The 21,127-nt window shown below is 37.9% G+C and overlaps 2 protein-coding genes across 3 annotated transcripts; both read right to left on the bottom strand.

Annotated features, from left to right (window-relative positions):
* Positions 1 to 2,822: 2,822 nt before the first annotated feature.
* Positions 2,823 to 11,286, bottom strand: chic2 (cysteine-rich hydrophobic domain 2). Its single transcript, XM_007239677.3, has 6 exons — positions 10,946 to 11,286; positions 9,570 to 9,624; positions 8,382 to 8,537; positions 8,073 to 8,129; positions 7,903 to 7,962; positions 2,823 to 6,501 (listed from the first exon to the last, which is right to left on the bottom strand). The coding sequence occupies exons 1-6, from the start codon at positions 11,089 to 11,091 to the stop codon at positions 6,451 to 6,453; spliced, it is 525 nt and encodes a 174-aa protein (XP_007239739.1). The 5' UTR covers positions 11,092 to 11,286; the 3' UTR covers positions 2,823 to 6,450.
* A 1,333-nt stretch (positions 11,287 to 12,619) lies between these two features.
* Positions 12,620 to 18,130, bottom strand: LOC103029349 (OCIA domain-containing protein 1). 2 transcript variants are annotated; one of them, XM_022681690.2, is made up of 7 exons: positions 17,908 to 18,129; positions 16,890 to 16,974; positions 16,059 to 16,112; positions 15,077 to 15,124; positions 14,622 to 14,736; positions 13,537 to 13,655; positions 12,620 to 13,034 (listed from the first exon to the last, which is right to left on the bottom strand). In XM_022681690.2, the coding sequence occupies exons 1-7, from the start codon at positions 18,016 to 18,018 to the stop codon at positions 12,997 to 12,999; spliced, it is 570 nt and encodes a 189-aa protein (XP_022537411.2). In that variant the 5' UTR covers positions 18,019 to 18,129; the 3' UTR covers positions 12,620 to 12,996. The 2 variants fall into 2 exon arrangements, with proteins under 2 accessions (XP_022537411.2, XP_022537412.2); XM_022681691.2 differs by lacking the exon at positions 13,537 to 13,655 and having other exon boundaries at positions 17,908 to 18,130.
* Positions 18,131 to 21,127: the final 2,997 nt, after the last annotated feature.

Genomic DNA, 21,127 nt, shown 5'->3' with positions numbered 1-21,127 from the left:
TCTCTGTGCTTTAGAAATATTACAAGGTTGGCATGAAGATTGAATGTTTTGGGCTAGAATGGCCAATTCCTTTTTATGCTACTCTAACCTACTGTTTTTAATGTAAAAATTTGTTGCAGTAAAATTCACGGTTCCACCAATTACAGCAAGCCGTTCAGGTCCTAAAGCAGCAAATCAGCCACAGGCCTTCACACTACCACCACCACCATCTTTGAATTTCAGCATGATTTGGCCAATTGTGCTCTCGCAAGGCTCTGGCAGCTGATGGCAAGCTGCATGGGCAGGATTCGAACCAGCAATCTCCAGATCATAGTGGCAGCGCTTTACGCCAGATGTAATGGGACACACTTTTGACTTGTCCGTCCACAGAATACTTTCCTATTTCCTTCCTGATAAAAAAAAAAAAAAAGGCTATGAATTGTTCCTGCATTCACAGTGATGCTAATTGGTGGGGTATATGTTTTTTATAAATTGTTAGCTACCTAGCTTTGTTAGCAATGACAGTTAGGCAAAACTAAAAAGGCAAACCTAAGACACTGAACAAGTCTAAACAAGTGAAATTATATAATTTAAAGTTAAAAAATCTTTTTTTTTGTCCTCTGATAAGAATTTTTGTCTTACTAAGCATTGTAAGTAATGATAATTGTTTAATTGCTTATTTTAGGAATAATTTGAACTGAAAATAATCACAACCAATCAAGTTATTCTGATTCTTGTGTCCAAATTTAAGCTGAAAAAAATCTTTTTTTTTTCTTTTGCTTAATTTAAGTTGTACTTCACTCAAATTTGAAAATCTTTCTGTGAAAAAAATATTTTTGCTATTTAATATAAGCATATACACAGCAAAAATCTATTTGTAAAAACTGCAAAATTAGATGTATTTTATTAAGCAAAAAAAATCAAATGCAAATGTTGTAAGCACTTGTTTCTGGGTAAGATTTCTTTTTTCTTTTAAAAAGTCTCAAAATAAGTGAAGTAAGTATTTGTAATTTGTGACAGCGTCCTGAATCATTACCACATATCTGCTGTTTGTTTAAAAAAACGTGTGAAAATCGGTTAAAAATTGGTAGAGTTGGTACAGACCGTGCGAGACTCACAAAAAAACGTGTTGCGAGGTTTCCCAGTCTAGGCATACGTTCCTGCTAAAACCCAAACAAGATGTACACGTAGAAAAAAAGTAACAGCGGCTAAACTAAATAGTGTTTACCACACTGTAAAACACTTAAGGAATACAGGAAAGCCATGACCCTTTTTGAAAAACTGTCAGGTATAGCGTCGGGGGAGGCAAAAATAACAAAAAATTAACCAGCGTGTTTTAACATTTTGCGTTTGTAAATTAACTTCTCGTGAGCACAAATGTGAAACTAGCGAGCAAGAAAAGGGAATTGTGTGCGCGCTGAAGAAAATGTTGCGCTCGAGCTTCATTTTTCTCCTCTCGGGTGCTTTTTTTCCTTGCGTGCTGAGTGTTTTGCGCTCGAGTTTTGAAGGGGTGGTTTTAACAGTTTGGGGGCGGAGTCAGGGTCGCCTCCCTCAACGAACGCCATTGGCTGATATCTCCAGGGTTCGTGACGGACCGCCTACCTCCACGAGCCGGAGGAGGGCGGGGAAAGAAAGGCGACAGGAGGGTTAGCTAGCTGGCTATGCTAACATCCAAACAACCCGCTCTCCGGCGGGACTCGCTCTGTCCGCCCGGTCTCTCGCCTGTAGCTACCGTCTCTTGCTTGGAGCGCTCGGCTTGCCGGCTCTCTATGCCCGGGTTAGCGCCTAGAGCGACCGGCTGTCTGGGCGAACAGCTGCGGTCGCTACAGGCGAGAGACCGGGCAGACAGAGCGGTTCGCTCCGGGCAGTAATAAACCCGGGCAAACAGAGCCAGCGCGCCGGAGAGCGGGCTGTTTGGACACACATATATCTGTAACGTATATATCTTATTTAAATGCAACTTTCTCTCACGTAAGCATGGAGCTTTCATACTATTTCACAGTGTCTCTCGAATTAAAACACCCGACTGTGTACAGTTAAACAGATAGCTGTTAAATGTGCTTTTAAAAGGGTCATGTATGGCGCCACATCCGCGATATTCTGTTCAGCGCGCACACAAATCCCCTTTTTTGCTCGCGAGTTTCACATAAAGCTAATTTACACACGCAAAGTGTTAAAACACGCTGGTTAATTTTTAGTCATTGACGTGATATATATAGTCCCATATCTAGTGAATTGGCATCTGGTCATCCTGTAACCAACACCTGCTTACAGTGTGAGGAAAGCGTGTAATTATTTATGCAGGCAGTTAGCAACATGCTAACTAATCATGCTACTACACGCCGCTTTTATTCACCTCGGAAGTTCATGTTTTTTAGGACTTTGGAGATCATAAGTATTACATTTTTGATTTGTGTTTTAAGTAGTGTTGGTCAGAAACAACACAAACACCCTGAGAAGAACACAGAGCGAAGTGAACGCAACCTAACGTATCAGGTGAGCCATGTTTTTTTTAATCCAGTAAGAAGTAACACTAGTATGTACTTTTCAAGCAAAATAGACTGCAGTGTTCTTGTTGCTAAATAACCTTAAACATGTAACTTAACCTAATTTAAATTGAATTTTTTTTGTATTTTATTCATGTGTTCTCATCTTGTTAATACAATATATTTTTTTTACATAACCAGAAGGCAGCATTAGCCTCGTAGCTGCGATTTGTTGTTAAACACATTTGAACCACTATTTTGTGCTAAAAAATCAGATGTTTTGAAGAAATGATTGTGTACATTTGATTTAAGTGTTAAAAAAATAATATTGTAAAATACACGAGAAAACCCACATCATAGAAATAATTCACATTATGTATTTCATGTGTACTACAGTCAAATCATTTTCCCGCTCAAACTGCGAAGACACAACCAACCAAAGATGACATTTTCTTTCACCTGATATCACTGGAGGACAGACAAAACACAATTCACCCACACACAAAAATCAAGAAAGTAACATTGTCTGCTTTGTTTTGTCTTTTACAGAGCAGGTAAACAAGGCTAAAAAAAAAAGACAAGAAAAAAAAATCAGTAATAATAATTATTAATAATCGTGTGCTGCATCACTGAAATCCAGCTGCGACCAGGACCATCCAGAAACGTCTTTTCAGTCCAGTCTGAATTAGTTTTTAATTAGACTTGGACGAGATTTAAGCTCAAAGTCTGAGTCGGGTCCTTTAGCAGCACAGCCTGTGTGCGATTGTCTCTGTTTGGGGGGGGGGGGGGGGGTTGTTGGTGGGCAGGTGGACTAAGGGGGATAAAATGACAGTTTTGGCTCTCGGGTCAAAGCTCCGTCTTCAGTATTCTTCATTCTAAAGCTCAATCCACTTTACAAGGAGAAGTTCAGAAATTAAAGGTACACATTCACTTGTTTTATCCCAAATGATGTGTCTGGTGTGAAAAGTCTGCTTCTGTAGTAGGCGTGTCACTAAGATTTATCGTTGTATCGTACAAGAGTGGTGGGAATCGCAGAGTGCTACACAACACGATGCCCATGATGATAATGATGATATCATAATACTGTGTGATTCTGCGATACTCAATATATCGCAAGAAAAATCTCTATGATACTTTAACGAAGTAAATAACCAATATACTAGTGCATCTCATTTAGAATATCATTGAAAAGTTACTTTTATTTCAGTAACTGAGTTCAAAATGTGAAACTTGTATATTATATAGATGTATTACACACAGAGTGATCCATTTTAATTGTTTATTTTACTGTTAAGGTTAAGGAGTATTGGCGTACAGATCAATTGGTACTTTTGGTAAGCAGTGTGGGCAGTGTGCCAAGTCTGCTGGAAAACGAAATCCGCATCTCTATAAAACTCATCAGCAGAGGGAAGAAGCATGAAGTGCTGCTGTAAGATTTTGTGGGAAAACAAAACTGCACTGACTTTAGACTTGATAATAAAACACAGTGGATCAACACCAGCAGATGACAGACATGACTCTCCAAACCATCACTGATCATCAGTTAATTTTTTTTCATTTCATTTAAAGGAAATCAAGGGATCAGAGTCTGGAGGAAGAGGACACATAGTCCAAGCTGCTTGAGATCTTGTGTGAAGTTTCCACCAATCAGTGATGGTTTGGAGATGCGGATTTCATTTTCCAGCAGGACTTGGCACACTACCCAGACTGCCAAAAGTACCAATTGCTCTTATAAAATGTTCTAATTTTCTAAGATACTGATTTTTCTAAAATAGATTACTTTGATTTAATACATTTATATAATATGAGTTTCACATTAAAAAAAAATACTGAAAGGATATTCAATTTTGAGAGATGCTTTAGTATAACAATATTACAACCAATAATCTTCACCTCAGATTTACCCTATTTTTTAAGTCATAGCACCACCACGTGGAGACGTGGAGTAATGAAGCAGTAACTTTAATAAGTCCAATTTAGGGGGCGTGTTTTAAGCTTAAGTTTTGGCGCCTAAGTTTCAATAACAATATCAATATTAGATCAATATTGTCCCACCCCTGTTGTAGAACATACAGACATGAACACAATACATATGTTACTTATCTCGATACCGTAGATTAGAGGTGGGCGATACAGTATTAATCACATTGTGATGATTCGTTTTAACGCATCAATCTATCTGTATATTTTTTGTAGCATATCAACGATATCCATGCTTACAGAACACTGAGCAAATGTGTATTTCATTACAGAGAGTAAAAAAAAAAAATCCTGTTTAATTGGATCATGTGCAGCACAGACGTAATAAAAATCCCTGTATAACGCATGCTATTTCAATAGCAGTTTCTGCCACTGCTGATTGTCTGCGTGTCAATATACTGCGATAAATATCGTATATTGTAAAAATGAGTTTAAATATTGTGATATAATATTTTTTCTTTTTTTACCATATCGACCAGCTTCTTCAGTACGTAATTAATTACACACATAGTGGGCGGCGGCTTTTATACTGGCTGAAATATGTTGCATCATCCAAACCATTAAATTAGCTTTCCTGATTAGACCGCACAATTATTTATAAACATTAATGTGGTACAGTATTTGCAATGTTAATGTATAAAAAAATGTATTTTTAATTTTCTCCCATATTTATCTGGCTGATTGTCCCACTTCTTCAGCTGCTAGTCAGTTGTATATCCCCCATCACAAGGAGGGTAAAGACAAGAACATGCCTCCTCTGATACATGTGAAGTCAGCCACCACCTCTTTTTTTTTTTTTAACTGCTGCTGATGCTGCAGCAATGTCACGTAGCATCACAGCGCGCTAATGCTCGGAAGAAAAAGTGCAGAGACTCGGTTCTGATACAACAGCTCACAGACGCAGCCTTGTGCTGATCTACATCACCCTCACAGTAATGAGAGGAAAGAGCACCATCTACTGTACCCACCCAGAAAGAGAGAGCAAGACCAATTGTGCTCTCTTAGGACTCTGGCAGCTGATGGAAATCTGCATGACTGAGATTCAAACCAGAGATCTCACGAACATAATAATAGCTGCACTTTAGAGCGCTGGTCCACTCTGCCCCTTCAACAGTATCGATTTTTAATTAATTAATTATTAAATGGTTTACATGTAGATTAAGAGTGGCATCAGACATGGGTTCATTTTGTGTTGTTTTTAAACCCTGACCACTAGAGGGAGGTACTGTGTAAACTTAGATTTACTCAGATTTTATAAATATAGCATATATTTGTTTCTAAAATCTAATCGTTTAAACAATCACAATATAATCGTCTTGCTTTCAGGAACACAATATATCATGATGTTTATCGAATTGGCAGAACAATGAAGCACATTTTCACACCAAAACCCTAATTTATACAGGAATTCTAAAATTAATATATAAAAAAAAAAGCTAAATCAGCCTCATTGCCTTAGTGAAACACCTAAGAAGCAAACTTGACATACCAGACGGGGCTACATTTGGGTTAAAAAGTAAAGAAACGACGAGCAGCGCCTTGTGCTGTGGAATAACTCCGCTTGATTGGCTCCTCAGTAGCTCAAACAGGACGTCAACTGTAGCGCGTGGCTGTGGATGAAGGTGCAGGTCTAAACTTGAAGGGTAAGAGGAAGTTTTTTTCCCGTTTTGATTGGTTAAGGGGTTAAAATATATAATATGTGTGCACAAGTGTGTGTGTGCGCGTCCACCTTACAGCTTCCTGTAGGCCAGGGTTACAGTTTATCCATTTGTAAATGTGTGTGACACACACGCATCCATGTGTTGTGTAAGTGTGTGTAAAAGTGTGTGTGAGTTGTAAACAATGCTCGGTACAGTACAGAGCACTGATTGTGATAAGTAGCATATATAATATATATAAGGACGAGAGTTTGTAGTCCAAGGTTCTGGGGGGGCAGGGGGCACATGGGGGATCACAACAGTACCAGAGAAAGGCACCATAAGGCAGAGTACAGCGGTTACAGCTGCTAATCCGGTCTGAAGATGGGGATCTTGGGTAGAAACTCTATTAGAATTACCTGCAAAAAAAAAAAAGAGCCATGAGACAAGTTAGAAAAACTTCTGCTCTAAACAGTTCCAGAGAACAAAAACACGGTAACCAACAACACTTCAAAACTACAAAAACCTCTTCAAAAGTTGTAGCTAATTAATTATATGAATATACAAAAACAAATATACTTATTTGTTCACCCATCTAAATTATTAATTTGCATCAGCTGATGTACTAAAACCCAGTCTGTTTGGGTAAATCACTAAAATCAGACTAAACCGCAAAGCTGAATCAATACATCCTCCAGAAACATTTTCTCTTTATTGGTTATGGTAAAGTAAAGCACTAAAAATAACTATGCAAAGCTAAAAACCAGCCTCAAAGACAGAGCTCAATAAGCCCTAATCTCAATGCTAAATCTCCCTCACACACCAAAATGAGCCTCAAATTCGAAGCTAAATTAACCTGAAACGAAAGCTAAATCCGCCTCAAACGCAAGGCTAATTCAGTCCCAAATACAAAGCCAAAACAGCCACAGACACAAGGCAAACGAGCCTCAAATTCAAAGCTAAACAAGCCTTAAACTCAATGCTAAATCTGCCTAAAAAACAAAAATGAGCCTCAAATTCGAAGCTAAATCAGCCTCAAACACAATGCTAAACAAGCCTCAAACTCAATGCTAAATCTGCCTAAAACACAAAAATGAGCCTCAAATTCGAAGCTAAATCAGCCTCAAACACAATGCTAAACAAGCCTCAAACTCAATGCTAAATCTGCCTAAAACACAAAAATGAGCCTCAAATTCGAAGCTAAATCAGCCTCAAACACAATGCTAAACAAGCCTCAAACTCAATGCTAAATCTGCCTAAAACACAAAAATGAGCCTCAAATTCGAAGCTAAATCCACCTTAAACACAAAGCTAAATGAGCCTCAAAATCAAAGCAAACAAGCCTTAACTTAAAAGCTAAACAAGCCTCAAACACAAAGCCAAAACAGCCACAGACCCAATGCTAAACAAGCCTTAAACTTAACCCTAAATCTATTTAAAACACAAAGATATGTCAGGCTTAGATGTAAAGCTAGATGAGCCTCAAACACAAGGCTTAACAAACCTCAAACAAAATATATATAATCAGGCTTAGACATAAAGCCAGTTGAGCCTCAAAAGCGAAGCTGAATCAGCCTAAAACACAAAGCTTAACGAACCTCAAACTAAATATATATCAGGCTTAAAGATAAAGAAATCTCAAGCACAAATGAAGCCATAGATGAAAGCTATAAGGCTGATCAATGTTTTAGCTAGCCAAAACTTCACTAAATCCTCTCTGTAACAGGTAAGATGGTCTGCATTTGGGACTCTGGGTATATTGTAAATGTGTGGGTCAGTGCAGTGTATGTGCTGTATTTGTACAGGTTTAGAGAACTTACATATTCCATCATGTTGTTGGTTTCACACTTCCTTTTGCTCAGCCTCCAATGCAAACACAGCTGAAACAATGAGAGACAGGTTAGCACTGCGCATACATGCAAAAACACTCACACACACAGTCACACACTCACAAGGGCAAACACACACACACACACACACACACACACACCTTGTGATAGAGCCGACTGTTCTCCCACTCCAGTAACTTCTCTATGGATCTTCGTGTCTGAGGGAGATGGAGATATTAGCTCACACAAACTGGCCATTTTATTAGAAACACCTTGTTGACATAGATGTACGGTTACAGACTGTATGTAGGACGTTTATGTAGTTAGTGTCCATTTCTTTTAATGTTGATTGTTATGATGATATTAGAATAATATATAAGACCAATTGGTACTTTTGGCAGTGTGGGCACTGCGCCAAGTCCTGCTGGAAAATGAAAGCTACCTTCTACCTTTCACTGGTGGTCACTCACCCGTTTGCTGAGGCAGATAACCGGCCACAGGCTGAAGCCCAGGGTACAGCAGCAGCATAGACAGCCGCACAGCAACCACCGCACGTTCACCGGCAACGTCTTCCGCAGGCAGCCGTTCACTCGGTTTATGCTGGCTTTGAACTCCTCAGGTGCTACCTGCGTATAAATACAGAGCTCAACCAATCAGAAACAGTTTTTTTTTTTTTTTGTATTTTAAAGCAGTTTGTAAAACTGTTAAAATTACTATTAAAATATCGACAAATTTGGTGCCAGAAGTGCGTTTCTGTAGTTTTACACCAAAGCTACAAGGCTAATGTAGCAAACAAGCAATAGGAGTTCACACTAGGGGTGGGCAATATGACCCGAATTCAATATCGCAAAATTTCAGGGTACTTTTGCAACATCGATATACTTTGTTTAAAAAAAAAAAAAATCTAATTTCAAGAATAAAGAGAAAAAGTTTTATTGAGTATAAATAACTATAAAAAAAATATATAAACATCTAAACATCCATTTCCTAAACTTACCAAGACTCTTATTATGTAGAAAATAATATTACTGTAACAAAACAAAGGTGAATAAATGAAAAAAGTAATGTAACAACACAAAACCTACAAAAAACTAAAGTGCATCATATTTAGTGCATGTATTTAAACTGCAACCAAACAATTAAAAGTAGTGTTTTTATTGTGTCATTTTTCCGCAATACTACTGTGTATTATTCAATATGGCACACCCCTAGTTGACAATGCTCAACATGGCATCTATCTACAGTTCCACAACTATGATTTTTACGCTGTGAGTGGAGTAGTAAGCAAACACGCCCTATGATGTGGAGATCAGAGCAGGCACAGTAGCCAGAACAGGCCAAATAAATCACACATTTTGTGCATTATTGAGCCAAAAAGCTACAAACTATGAATATAGATTTTATTTAATTTTAATACATTTCGAATGTGCTTTAAAAAGTATTTTTTTAAGTTACAGTGATGGTTAAACACTGTACACACAATGCATGTTTCGGTCGAGGTAAAAGCTTCCATTGCTTGTTAGCTGCATTAGCCTCAAAACTCATTGTTTGGTAGCTGCATTTGTAGGTACAGAAGCTGTGCCTAATTGATTTGTTGAACAATCACTTCAAGAAGAGCAGTGACTAACAGGAGTAAACGTGACCGAAGATACACTCACCTTTCCCGTAAGTGCTGAAGGAAATTCTGACTCAAATTTATTGCTGAGTCCAAACCTGAGGGTGATTAAAAACAAAACTCAGTATTAATTTTTGCCTGGGTTTCTATTGTTCTCATACACTTAATAGTTTTTTTATCACAGTGTTGGAGTCTTAAAACCTCAGCTTTAGATTCACCCCACCACCTTTACCTGCAATAATGAAAGTGACCTAGATCAAGACAGTAAGTTAGGCCAATGATGTAAGTTTAGGGTATTGGCCATTGGTTTCCTCTCCACCAACTGGCTTGCTACTTACTACTAAGCTCCTGTCATTCTCAATGGGTTCAATTGGTCAATAAAGTAGCCAGAAGACCAGATTATGTTTCAACAGCCATACAGTGAACAGAAGAGCTTTAAAATCAATTCTAGAAGAAAAAAACAAACTTGGGAGATGCTCCATCCACTGGCTAGCTACTTCAGAACCTTCACTGTGATCTACCTGCCGTTCTCAGTGGGTTCAATTAGTCTGTGAGGCAATCAGAGGACTCGGTTACATTTTGACTGCCATAGAACGACAAAAACAGCTTTAAAATCAATTCTAGAAACTCCAGTGACATTTTTTTGGGATACAAGTTTCCAGAAACTTGTCCATTTGATTTGATTTAAAGATTGTTGTGTTCTTCCTGCCATTTTTAAATGGTTTAGTTAGTCACTAAGGCGGTCAGGGGACTGGATTACATTTTGAGAGCCATAAAACATCAAGAACAGCTTTAAAATAAATTCTAGAGGATAAAACTGTGATCTTCCTACCATTCATCGGTTCAATTAGTCATGGATTAAGTTCCAACAGCCGTAAAAGAAATCGAACAGCTTTAAAATCAATTTTAAAAGAAAAAAAATAATTCAAGCAATCCTCCACTAAATGTAACCATAAAACGACCAGAACAGCTTTAAAATCAATCCTAGAAGAAAAAAACAAGGTTAGGAGATTCTACATCAACTGGATTCCTACTTCAGAACAATCACTGTGATCTTCAAATAGTCAGTGGACTGGATTCTGTTTCGAAAGCCATAAAACAACAAGAACAGCTTTAAAATCAATTTTAGAAGATAAAACTAAGCTCTGGAACGCCTTTACCAAGTGGCTTCCTACTTTAGAACCCTCACTCTGATCTTCCAGCTATTCTCAATAGGTTCATTGGGTCAGAGAGGTGGTGAATGGACTGGGTTAAGTTTCTAAAGCTTTATTAAATCAGTTTAAAACTCATTTTAGTGCACTGGAGCTGCACTAGGCTGGTCAGATCCTCCACCGCTCGGCCTGCTGGGTCAGTAGGGCAGATCGGCCGGGACGCGGAGGTCTCAGGGGGGCTGTTTGATCGGTTTAATGGGGGTCTTACACGGTGACCCGGCCCGATCCCCGGACCAGGACCGGCTCCGGGGCGTATTTGAGAAGCTGCTCCTCCGCGGCCCGCTGCTCGTCCTCCTCCTCTTCCTCCTCTTCTTCTTCCTCCTCCTCGTAGATCTCATCAAAGTCCTCCATCATCGCCGCCTCGGCCCCGGGGGAGCGGAGATCGGGGGCCGGGGGAGCTCCAGAGCCCGCTCACCGCCTCCTCCCGCCGCTTTATTAACTAAAATCAGCCTAAAACTCCTCCGGTATCGCTCTTATTATTATCACCGCCGCCGCCGCCGCGAGCCCAGCCACAACAACATCAACATCCGCCTCAGATCCCGCCGCTTATCGCGAGACTTCCGCCCGGGAGTGGGACGTCAGAGCCGGTGTCCTATCGAGTTGCGCTACCCGTCGAAACGTGCTACTTAGAGGCTCTGCGCATGCGTTGGTTCTCATTTTTTATTAGTATTATTATTTTTAAAATTATTTTCACGTGTTTTAGTACTATTTTGTTTACTGTGTTTAATTTTTTAAATTTATTTTATTTATTATATTAAATTTATATAAATAAATGTATATAATTTAAATATATATTTACTGTTTTCACGTGTTTTTCCTCAAAATATGCTTTTATTTATTTATTTAAATTAATATTTTTAATTAAAATGTTTTTTTTTTTACTATTTTTTCACGCGTTTTTCATGATAATTATGTTGAGTGCATTATACAATTTGAGCTCAATAAATTTTTTTTGCTTGAGTGAGATATGTTTTACAACCGTGTAAAAAATATAATAATAATAATAATTATTATTATATATAATATATAATTATATATAATATATAATATATATATATATATATATATTATATATATAATAATAATAATTATCAGCTGAAGCACCAAAACACAGTCCGACTGTTCTAACAGTAAAGATAAAATGCTGTAATCAATGAAACGTGCTTAGCCTTGCAGACTAAAAATTTAAATAATTGTTAGAATGAAAAAAAAAAAACATTATGACAACCTATTAAAGAAATCTGAAAAAAGTTCATTATGAGACCTTTGTTATATAGGGCAAATTCTTAGTGCGCCTGCTGGACAAGAAAAGCCACTGCTGAACATTTATTCATGTTAGTTTAGGTGAGTTTTATTGATTTACACATAAGAGATGTTAAATTCAATGCAATTATTATAAATTTAGTCTACAATCGTATTATTGAATCATTAACACTGACCTTAACTAAGGCAAGTGAGAGCTGCAGTACTTTAAATATTGTTCTGGGTTCTTTTGTGACCTCCTGGATGAGTTGTCCATGCCCTTTTGGAATAATGTCAGTAGGCCAGTCACTCCTGGGAAATTTCACCATTTTTTTCTATTTGTGAATAATAGCTCTCACTGTGATATGCTGAAATCCCAAAGCTTTAGAAATGACTTTGTAACCTTTTTTCAGACTGATAGATGATCAATGACTTTGAAATATTTTATCTGCTTCATGTTGTCAGACAGGTTCTATTTAAGTGATTTCTTGATTCTACAGGTCTGATAATAATCAGGTCTGGTTGTGGTTAGTAGTGAAATTGAACGCAGCTTTGTGATAAAAAAAAAAAGTGTGATAAATCACAGTTAACTCATATTTAATGATTAAAAAATAACCAAAAAATGAAACACATGAAGCATTTAACCAACTTTTATTTTGAACTCAGAAACACAGATCCAAAAAAGGCTACACACACACACTCAAAATCCAACCCCCTTCCAATGAATTCCTTCAGCTACTTAAAAGTTGCACCCATTGCTAATATAGATGTGTAAATGCACACACAGCTTGTGTATTCCTTGGTGATACATCCAGGACATAACAGTGACACTTCAAAATGTAGTAGAAAGCCTTGGGATTTCTGGACAGTAGAGACAGTTGCTTTATCAAAAGCAAGATCAGGATGAACTCTTTTTAAAAGCCTTGATTTAAACAGAAGCAAGAAATTAGAACATGTCCCGATACTTTTGTCGTTCAGTAACAGCATTAACACTCTGTACTGACTGTAGATCTCTGTTCACTCCTCCCATGAATCTCCATACTTGTTCTTCTTCACTGCAGAGAAAAAGAGCAGAAATCGAACCCATAAGTTCTGAGTACTAAGGAAATTAGCCTCATAGCTTCAGTGCTAATATGTGTTTTTGTCTCAGATGAGCAAAAATGTTCAAATTTTAGAAAGCAAATCGTGTCACGATGGGGTGTCACGATTTTCACTAGATGGCATTACATATATATCTTAATTAAATTATTTAAATTTGACCATTAGTGCCTAATGTGGTGTATTACAGATCACTTGTATCACTTTGCATCACTTATATCAAGCCCAACTTTTTGAAATAAGATATTGTAAATTTGATGAATCAAACCAATGACTGACCATAGACTAATCTAAAAGTGGCATAGGCCTCTCTGCTGTAAAAAAAAAAGAAAAAAGAAAATCGAGAATCGAATCGAATCGTGACCCTAAAATAAAACCCGGAAATAAAATCGAATCGAGGATTTAGAGAATCGTGACACCCCTAGTATATTTGCCTTGTGTGTGTGTGTGTGAGATTACCCTTTGAGGGAGGGCGGTCTGAGGATTGTGTATTCTGGCTTTTTGTCCGAGTGTTGGACTGGAACACACTCTCAGGCTGGGGCTCATTCTTATTCAGCACCGACTGACTAAGTAAAAAGCTGAACACACACACACACATTATTTACGTTAGTACATTTTTTTACATTAATGAGCCAAAACATTATGATGAATGCTGATGATATTGTGGTAACAGTGCTGCATGTGAAGAGCTAGGATCTCTGTTAGACATGTTGGACGCACGCAGTAATGCATAATTTGTTTTAATGCAAATTAATTAATTAAGTTTGACCCCAACTTCCGCCGCAATCAGTCACTTTCTAGGAATTGTAACGAGGGTGCGTAATTTAGAAACATTTCTCTCTCTCGCTCAATTTTGTTGTTTTAGCATGAGCGCTCGTCTTATTTTCGCATCATTTATCTGTGTTTTGGTATTTATAGGTTTATGTTTGAGTAAAATGAACATTATTGTTTTATTCTATAAACTACGGACAACATTTCTTCCAAATTCCAAATCTTGTCATTTAGAGCATTTATTTACAGAAAATGAGAAATCAATATTTGGTGGAATAACCCTGGTTGGTTTTTAATGACAGTTTTTAATCATGCATCTTGGCATCATGTTCTCCTTCTCCACCAGTCTTACACACTGCTTTTGAATAACTTTATACCTGCACTCCTGGTGCAAAAATTCAAGCAGTTCGTTCAGCTTGGTTTGTTGGCTTGTGAAAATCTATCTTCCTTTGATTATATTCCAGAGATTTTCAATTATGTAAAATAAAAAAAATAAAAAAACATACATTTTAAGCAGTCTCTTATTTTTTAATAGAACTGTACAAGTAAACACTATTTTTTTTATTGGCTATAAAAACGCTAAAAACTCGCGTCTTTAAAAGAACAAGAGTGATTAATCTCAGTTAATAACAGAATAGTGTTGTGATTAATCTGAAGTTTTTTTAATCAATTGACACCACTACTTTTTTGAGTTCTTCTAAGATGCATAAACTGTACAATAATGTTATGCTGTGTGTGTGTGTGTGTGTGTGTGTGTGTGTGTGTGTACTCACGTATGCGGCTGCCTTAAAGATTTTCCAATCGGTGAATCCCTCAAATTCATAAACTTCTCCTTACAGGCATTCAAGTAGGAGTACTGTCCCACAATGTAGCTCACTGCACCAAAAACTGACACACACACACACACACACACACACACAGCATAAAATTATTGTACAGTTTATACACCTAAGAACTAAAAAGTAGTGGTGTTAAACAATTAAAAAACTTCACTCCTGTCATTCCTGGTGCAAAATCTCAAGCAGTTGTGATCATCCATCTACTTCTTGATTATATTCCAGAGGTTTTCAAGTTGGTACAATTAAAGAAACTCAACATTTTTAGGTGGTCTCTTATTTATTTCCAGAGCTGTATAATAACTAATATGGCTGATCTGAGATATTTACTATTGCAGCTAATGTATGTAAGATGTCACAATGTAATCAACTTCAGAGGAGATAATACTCACGCATTATTTCTGGCACTAATCCAACTCGTGAGGATGCAAACCGGGATCCTATCAGAAACACAAGCCAGATTTACATTTGCAGTGATGTATACCCATTGTATGTTCACTACGACATCGGTAGTGATCAGTAGAGAACAGTAATCAGTAGGGGTGTCACGATTTCGATATTTCATAGAAATTGATCAAAATTATGTCATGGTCTCGAGCCTCAAAGTCAAAAAGATAATCGACGATCCCTCCCTCTAAGCTACACAAATGGCGCAGCACACTGTAGCCGACGCCGCGGACATTGTGACTGCTCAAAGAGCAGCCCTGTCTCCAGAGAATGTGAACATTCTCATCTTCTTAAAGAAAAACTTGAAAATATAAATATTGTCTAGCCTCAAATGTGTTAATAGTTTTGGTACCTTAAGGATCATCTTTCTCTCAGATAAAGTTAATAATATATCTTTATTAAAGAAAAATACTTGTCATTCTCAGGGACCGAAAAAGTCTTATATTTCATGTTTAACTAGGATAGAGTTCAGTTTGTTAAAGCTCTAATTGTTCTATTATTTTGTACATTTCCTGTCTTTTTATATTACTTATTTTGTTATGTTGCACATTGCTGTTTTAGTAGTGCACACTGCTGCTACCAAAAAAAACACTAGATGGCATTACACTTATATCTTAATTAAATTATTTAAATTTGACCATCAGTGCCTAATGTGGTGTATTACAGATCACTTGTATCACTTTGCGTCACTTATATCAAGCCCACCTTTTAAAATATGATATTGTAAATTTGATGAATCAAACCAATGACTGACCATAGACTAATCTAAAAGTGGCATAGGCCTCTCTGCTGTAAAAAAAAAAAAAAGAAAAAAGAAAATCGAGAATCGAATCGAATCGTGACCCTAAAATAAAATAAAATCGGAAATAAAATCAAATCGAGGATTTAGAGAATCGTGACACCCCTAGTAATCAGAAGAGCACTGACCTTTGGGGAAGATGATCGGTATGATAATCAGGCCTAATAATGCCATGGGCAAACCTGAAGAAAGAGAGATTAAATAAAAATAATATAATGCATGTACAAGTCGTGGTATTCGTTGTTTTCAACTTTACTTACAAACAACAAAAACAGCAGGCCATGTTTGACACCCAATCAATTGGTTTATGTTTTTTTGTCCGTTGGTTTAAAAACAGAATGTAGCTGATGTGTGTTATTGTTATTTTTTAATGTATATTCTTCTGATGACTTCCAGTTCACAAAAATGGCTGCTATACTGATAAGGTGCTAGAACATTTTTTTCTTCCTCTAATTTTTTCCCATTTTCTCCCAATTTAGCTAGGCCGACTGTCCAGCAAATTCAGCTGCTACAATTCAGCTGTAAATCCCCCATCACTAGTGATGAAACAACACAAAGAGGGTGACGACTGCAACACATGTGAAGTCTGCCACCGCCTCTTTTCGAGCTGCTGCTGATATATACCATTATTGAGTGTCATCACAGCACACTCGGAGGAAAGCGCAGCAATTCGGTTCTGATACATCAGCTCACAGATGCCTCGTGCTGATCCACATCACCCTAGGAATGATGAGGGGAAAGAGCACCATCTACCCATCCAGAGAGAGCAAGACCAATTGTGCTCTCTCAGGGCTCCAGCAGCTGATGCAAGCTTGAGCATGAGCAAGACTCAAACGAGCGATCTCTGGATCATAGTGGCAGCCAGTATGGTCATTCTGTTTTATAAGCTTGTTTACTCTGGTTGACAAGTCTGGCCAGATGTCTTCATAACTTGTATTGATGCTGTTACTGGAACTCACATCTACTAAAGAAGCTCTCTGAACCGCACTCCCTGAAGATCTTATTCTCCTCCTCTGTGGGTGTGTATGTCCTCCATTCGACACTCTAAAACACACAAACACACACACACACACATACATACACACACACACACACGCACACACATTTTACTGCACTTTTGGGTAAGACTGAAGAGCATAAATACAAATTCTACAAAAAACACCCTTAAGCTTGCTTGTTTTTTGAATTGTCCATTCCACCTTAAAGAGTGCAGTAGTTACAGTCTGGCGCCTCAGGAGTTCAGTTCAGTCTTACAGCAGAAACTAATACCCAGACCCTATTTAAGGTGGAACGGACGATTCTAAAATCAAATAGCAAAATAATTAGTTCGGCAATTAATACCCAGACCCTATTTAAGGTGGAGCCGACAATTTCAAAACCAATTAGCAAAATAAGTTTAATTCAGTCTAAAAACACAGCCATTATTAAAGGTGGAACGGACAAATTACAAAAACAAGTAGCAAAATAAGGAGTTAAATTCAGTCTGAAAGCAGAAACTAAAACCCAGAGCCTATTAAGGTGGAAAGCACAAATCCTAAACCAGATAGCAAAATGAGGAGTTAAATTCAGTCTTACAGCAAAACCCCTTATTTAAGGTGGAACGGACAATTCCAAAACCAAGTAGCAAAATAACTGGTTCAGCGTTACAGCTAAAACTAATGCCCAGAGCCTATTTAAGGTGGAACGGACAACTTCAAAACCAAGTAGCAAAATAACTGTTTCAGTGTTACAGCTAAAACTAATACCCAGAGCCTATTTAAGGTGGAACGGACAATTACAAAACTAAATAGCAAAATAAGAAGCTAAATTCAGCCTGAAAGCAGAAACTAATAACCAGACCATCTTTTTATCATCCAAACGCGACTTTAGCACGTCTTAAATGTGAATAATATCCTAAACCAGGATGTAAACACCTGAAATCCACAGTAAATCAGTAGGTTAGCGTTGTTAGCAAGGTTAATAACTAAGTTAACTTACACACGGAAGACGCTGAGCTCCAGTAGAGCCCGGTTCTCGCTCTGAGAGGAACACGGGGGTCTCTCCGGGTGATTCTGATCCTCTGTGGTCTGAGGAAGATGATGGATTCATGTCTGAACTCTGTTTCTCCTCTAAACACAGACAGAGAAGCAGAACAGACACACTGCGCTGCTGTCAGACACCATCACCTCACTGCTGAAGGTGAGCACCGGTACTGTCCTCTAGCTGCTGAACAGAGAGAAAACACGCAGTACCTAATTCTCACCACTAGATGTCAGCACACGCGTAAGTATGTTACTGTACAGCAGGGGTGTTCAAACTTTTTTTGTTGGGGGCCAGAAGAAGAAATATATTTGCAGTCACGGGCCACAGACTCCATAATAAAACAAATAATGAAATATACCACTTTAAATAATACATTTTCCTGATTACTTTCATTTACACACCATTTTACTTGACTTACTATCTTTATCTATCTTTGACAGTGTTGTGTAAACTAAGATTTTTCAAATTGATGTTTCATTTCATGAAGTCTCATAATAATATTAAACTCCTTAATTACAGCAACTTTTAGAATCTTTGGCCCGTTTTTCTGCGCTACAACTGAACACTCTCTCCGCTATTAGACTCTTTGGCCCGTTTTTCTGCGCTACAATTGCGCACTCTCTCCGCTTTTAGACTCTTTGGCCCATTTTTTTGCACAGCAACTGAGCACCCTCTCCGCTTTTAGAATCTTTGGCCCGTTTTTCTGTGCTACAATTGCGCACTCTCTCCGATTTTAGACTCTTTGGCCTGTTTTCCTGCGCACCCTCTCCTCTATTACACTCTTTGGCCCGTTTTTCTGCGCTACAACTGAACACTCTCTCGCTTTTAGACTCTTTGCCCCGTTTCTGACACCTAGCGTTCAAACTTTGAATATCACATTATAAAAACCTGCTTAACAACGAGCCAACTTTCATTCTATTTCTAAAATACCTCGCGGGCCGCTCCAAAAAAGGAAATGGGCCGCGGGCCATAGTTTGGACACCTCTGGGCTAAAAGCTCTATATTTTGGATTGCTGGATATTTCTCTACACCTGAAGTCCATTTCACAGTGGACTTCTCCTTTAAGTGTACTACACTAAAATGTCCTACCTGAAATCAGCTACATAATTTTGAGTAGGTCCCCTTTCTGCATCTAACACTGGTCTGACCTTTTCAGACCTCTCAATATCAGTTACGAATGTGTTCTGGAGATGATCTGGCCCATAGTTCCTTGCCTTGCTAGGGTCGTTGTCTTGCTGCATGACCCGCCCTCTCACATTCACAAATCTGGAGCAATGAAAAGCAACAGAGAAGATGACCCGAAAGTTCTTGAGAAAGCTATAGACATAGCATATTCATAATATTTGTAGAAGCAAGGCTGTGCAATGCTTTAAAAACTATCAACATCACCTTAAAGTTGGTTGTAAAATGCGGAAGAAGCCAGTGGCGGGATGCTGAAACTGTGGCAGTGTGGTTTTATGATGTTCTATGCTGAGATGTCTCATTGACCCCTAGATAAAAGCTCACTTCAGTAATTCAGTCGGACTAATAAAGGCCTGAATAACCGTTTTCTGGAACTCTTTTACAGGGTAAGAGAAAGCGCTATCAATGTTTAGAGATAACGGACAGTTATACAGTGTCAGGAACCACAAAAGCGAGTCTATTAGAGATTACCTCCACGTCCGGTTAGAGGAGATATGTGAAGATTCTGATACCCTGTCAGAAGAAAAGGTACTTTACGTAAGTCATTACATCAAAACCTTTAAATCATAATCATATTCTTTTTGTGTAGAAAAAATAAATTTGGTGAAAAATATTTACAGTCTATTTTCACATCTTTCACTCACACCTTTCAAATAGCGACAGAGCGTAAGAATATATCTACGCTTGGTGGTCAGGAAGTGAGGGGTGTTTAGGTATGTTTTGGTGTGTTGCTATCTTGGCAGCAGAAAACACCACTGACTCAGGTGCGCCACTGACTCATTAAAACCCTGACAACAGTCACCTGTCAGACGTTTATTGCTATCTTGGGAGGCAGGTGTGCCGCATGCTCTTAAAGCATGTACACCCCTGTTCTTTACACACACACAAGGATGCACAATCGTGCACCACCCAACTTTTATATCAAAAATAAACACAATGCTAATTAAAATAACGTTGCTGTGAATAACGACCTGTATTGACTCATAAATGACCTGCTCACGCACTGCGCTGTTTAAATAGCAATGCGCCAAAGTAGGTGTACTTTTCCTGCCGTTCTGATAGCAAAGATACATCGACAGGCACTACATTAAGCTATTAAGCCATGGCTCACCTATAGATCGCTAAAAGAGGGCTGACAAAGTGTATAGGGGCAGTATAAATTGTACTTTAGCTGGTTTTTATTCTTGGTATGATCAGTCAAACTGCATGTGTTTAAGTGTAAATAATTAGACATTCTGATACACAGTTACTGTTTATTTATCTAATTATCTTATCTAACATAATTCGCAGAATCGCAATCAACATTAAATGTATTGCTTTCAAAAGTAATGGCTTGCTAAATCTTTTAATATGTTGAATTCAGAAAAGTAATAGAAATTATGTCCAAAATGTACAGTATTTAAATGATACACATATAGATGTGTCCACTTATTTACACTTATTTACCATTTACACTCAAATGAGCATTTATAAAACTCATTTACAAAACCTATTTTAAGTTTTTCAGGGAATGGAAACATCATTGAGATTCCCATTAAAGAACAGTCAATACACTTTATTTTTTCCATATGTTTTAAAGATCTGTGCTGTAGTTAAAGGACAGAGTGTGTCATGTGATCAGGAGGACTGATCAGTGCCCTAGATTCACTTATATGAACACACACACACACACACACACACAAAACGTTTAATTTATGTTCACCTTTCTGTAACCTAATTTAGGTAGCTAAACGATTAGTTGACTACACATAATTTAAAACAATGAGCACATGCTCGGACTGATGACAAGCATAAAGATCCATCATGATTCACTCCAGTGTTCTTCAGATTATAATGGCGATGCCTTACAAGGCTGGACCTGTCAAATCTCACAAATAGACAAACATATAAAAAAAAATGAAAAGCAAAAGAAACGACAATCAGACAGATAAACACTCCACATGCACTGGGGAAACAGTTAGAAAGACTTGTAGTAGACCAGTAATATGAGGAA

Source organism: Astyanax mexicanus, chromosome 25 (assembly GCF_023375975.1).
Source record: "Astyanax mexicanus isolate ESR-SI-001 chromosome 25, AstMex3_surface, whole genome shotgun sequence".
Classification (NCBI taxonomy): Eukaryota; Metazoa; Chordata; class Actinopteri; order Characiformes; family Acestrorhamphidae; genus Astyanax; species Astyanax mexicanus.
This window is presented reverse-complemented; position numbering and strand designations above follow the sequence as displayed.

Bases quoted from the DNA above. Each gene is read 5' to 3' on its own strand.
- chic2 (XM_007239677.3), bottom strand. From the start codon at position 11,091: ATGATGGAGGACTTTGATGAGATCTACGAGGAGGAGGAAGAAGAAGAG. The intron at 8,130-8,381 runs GTGAGTGACCAC...CATCTCCCTCAG, and splicing joins TTATCTGCCTCAGCAAACGG to ACACGAAGATCCATAGAGAA. The intron at 7,963-8,072 runs GTGTGTGTGTGT...TCATTGTTTCAG, and splicing joins ACAGTCGGCTCTATCACAAG to CTGTGTTTGCATTGGAGGCT.
- LOC103029349 (XM_022681690.2), bottom strand. From the start codon at position 18,018: ATGAATCCATCATCTTCCTCAGACCACAGAGGATCAGAATCACCCGGA. The intron at 16,975-17,907 runs GTAAGTTAACTT...TGTGTGTTTTAG, and splicing joins GAGCTCAGCGTCTTCCGTGT to AGTGTCGAATGGAGGACATA. The intron at 13,656-14,621 runs GTGAGTACACAC...GTGTGTGTTCAG, and splicing joins TCTTTAAGGCAGCCGCATAC to CTTTTTACTTAGTCAGTCGG.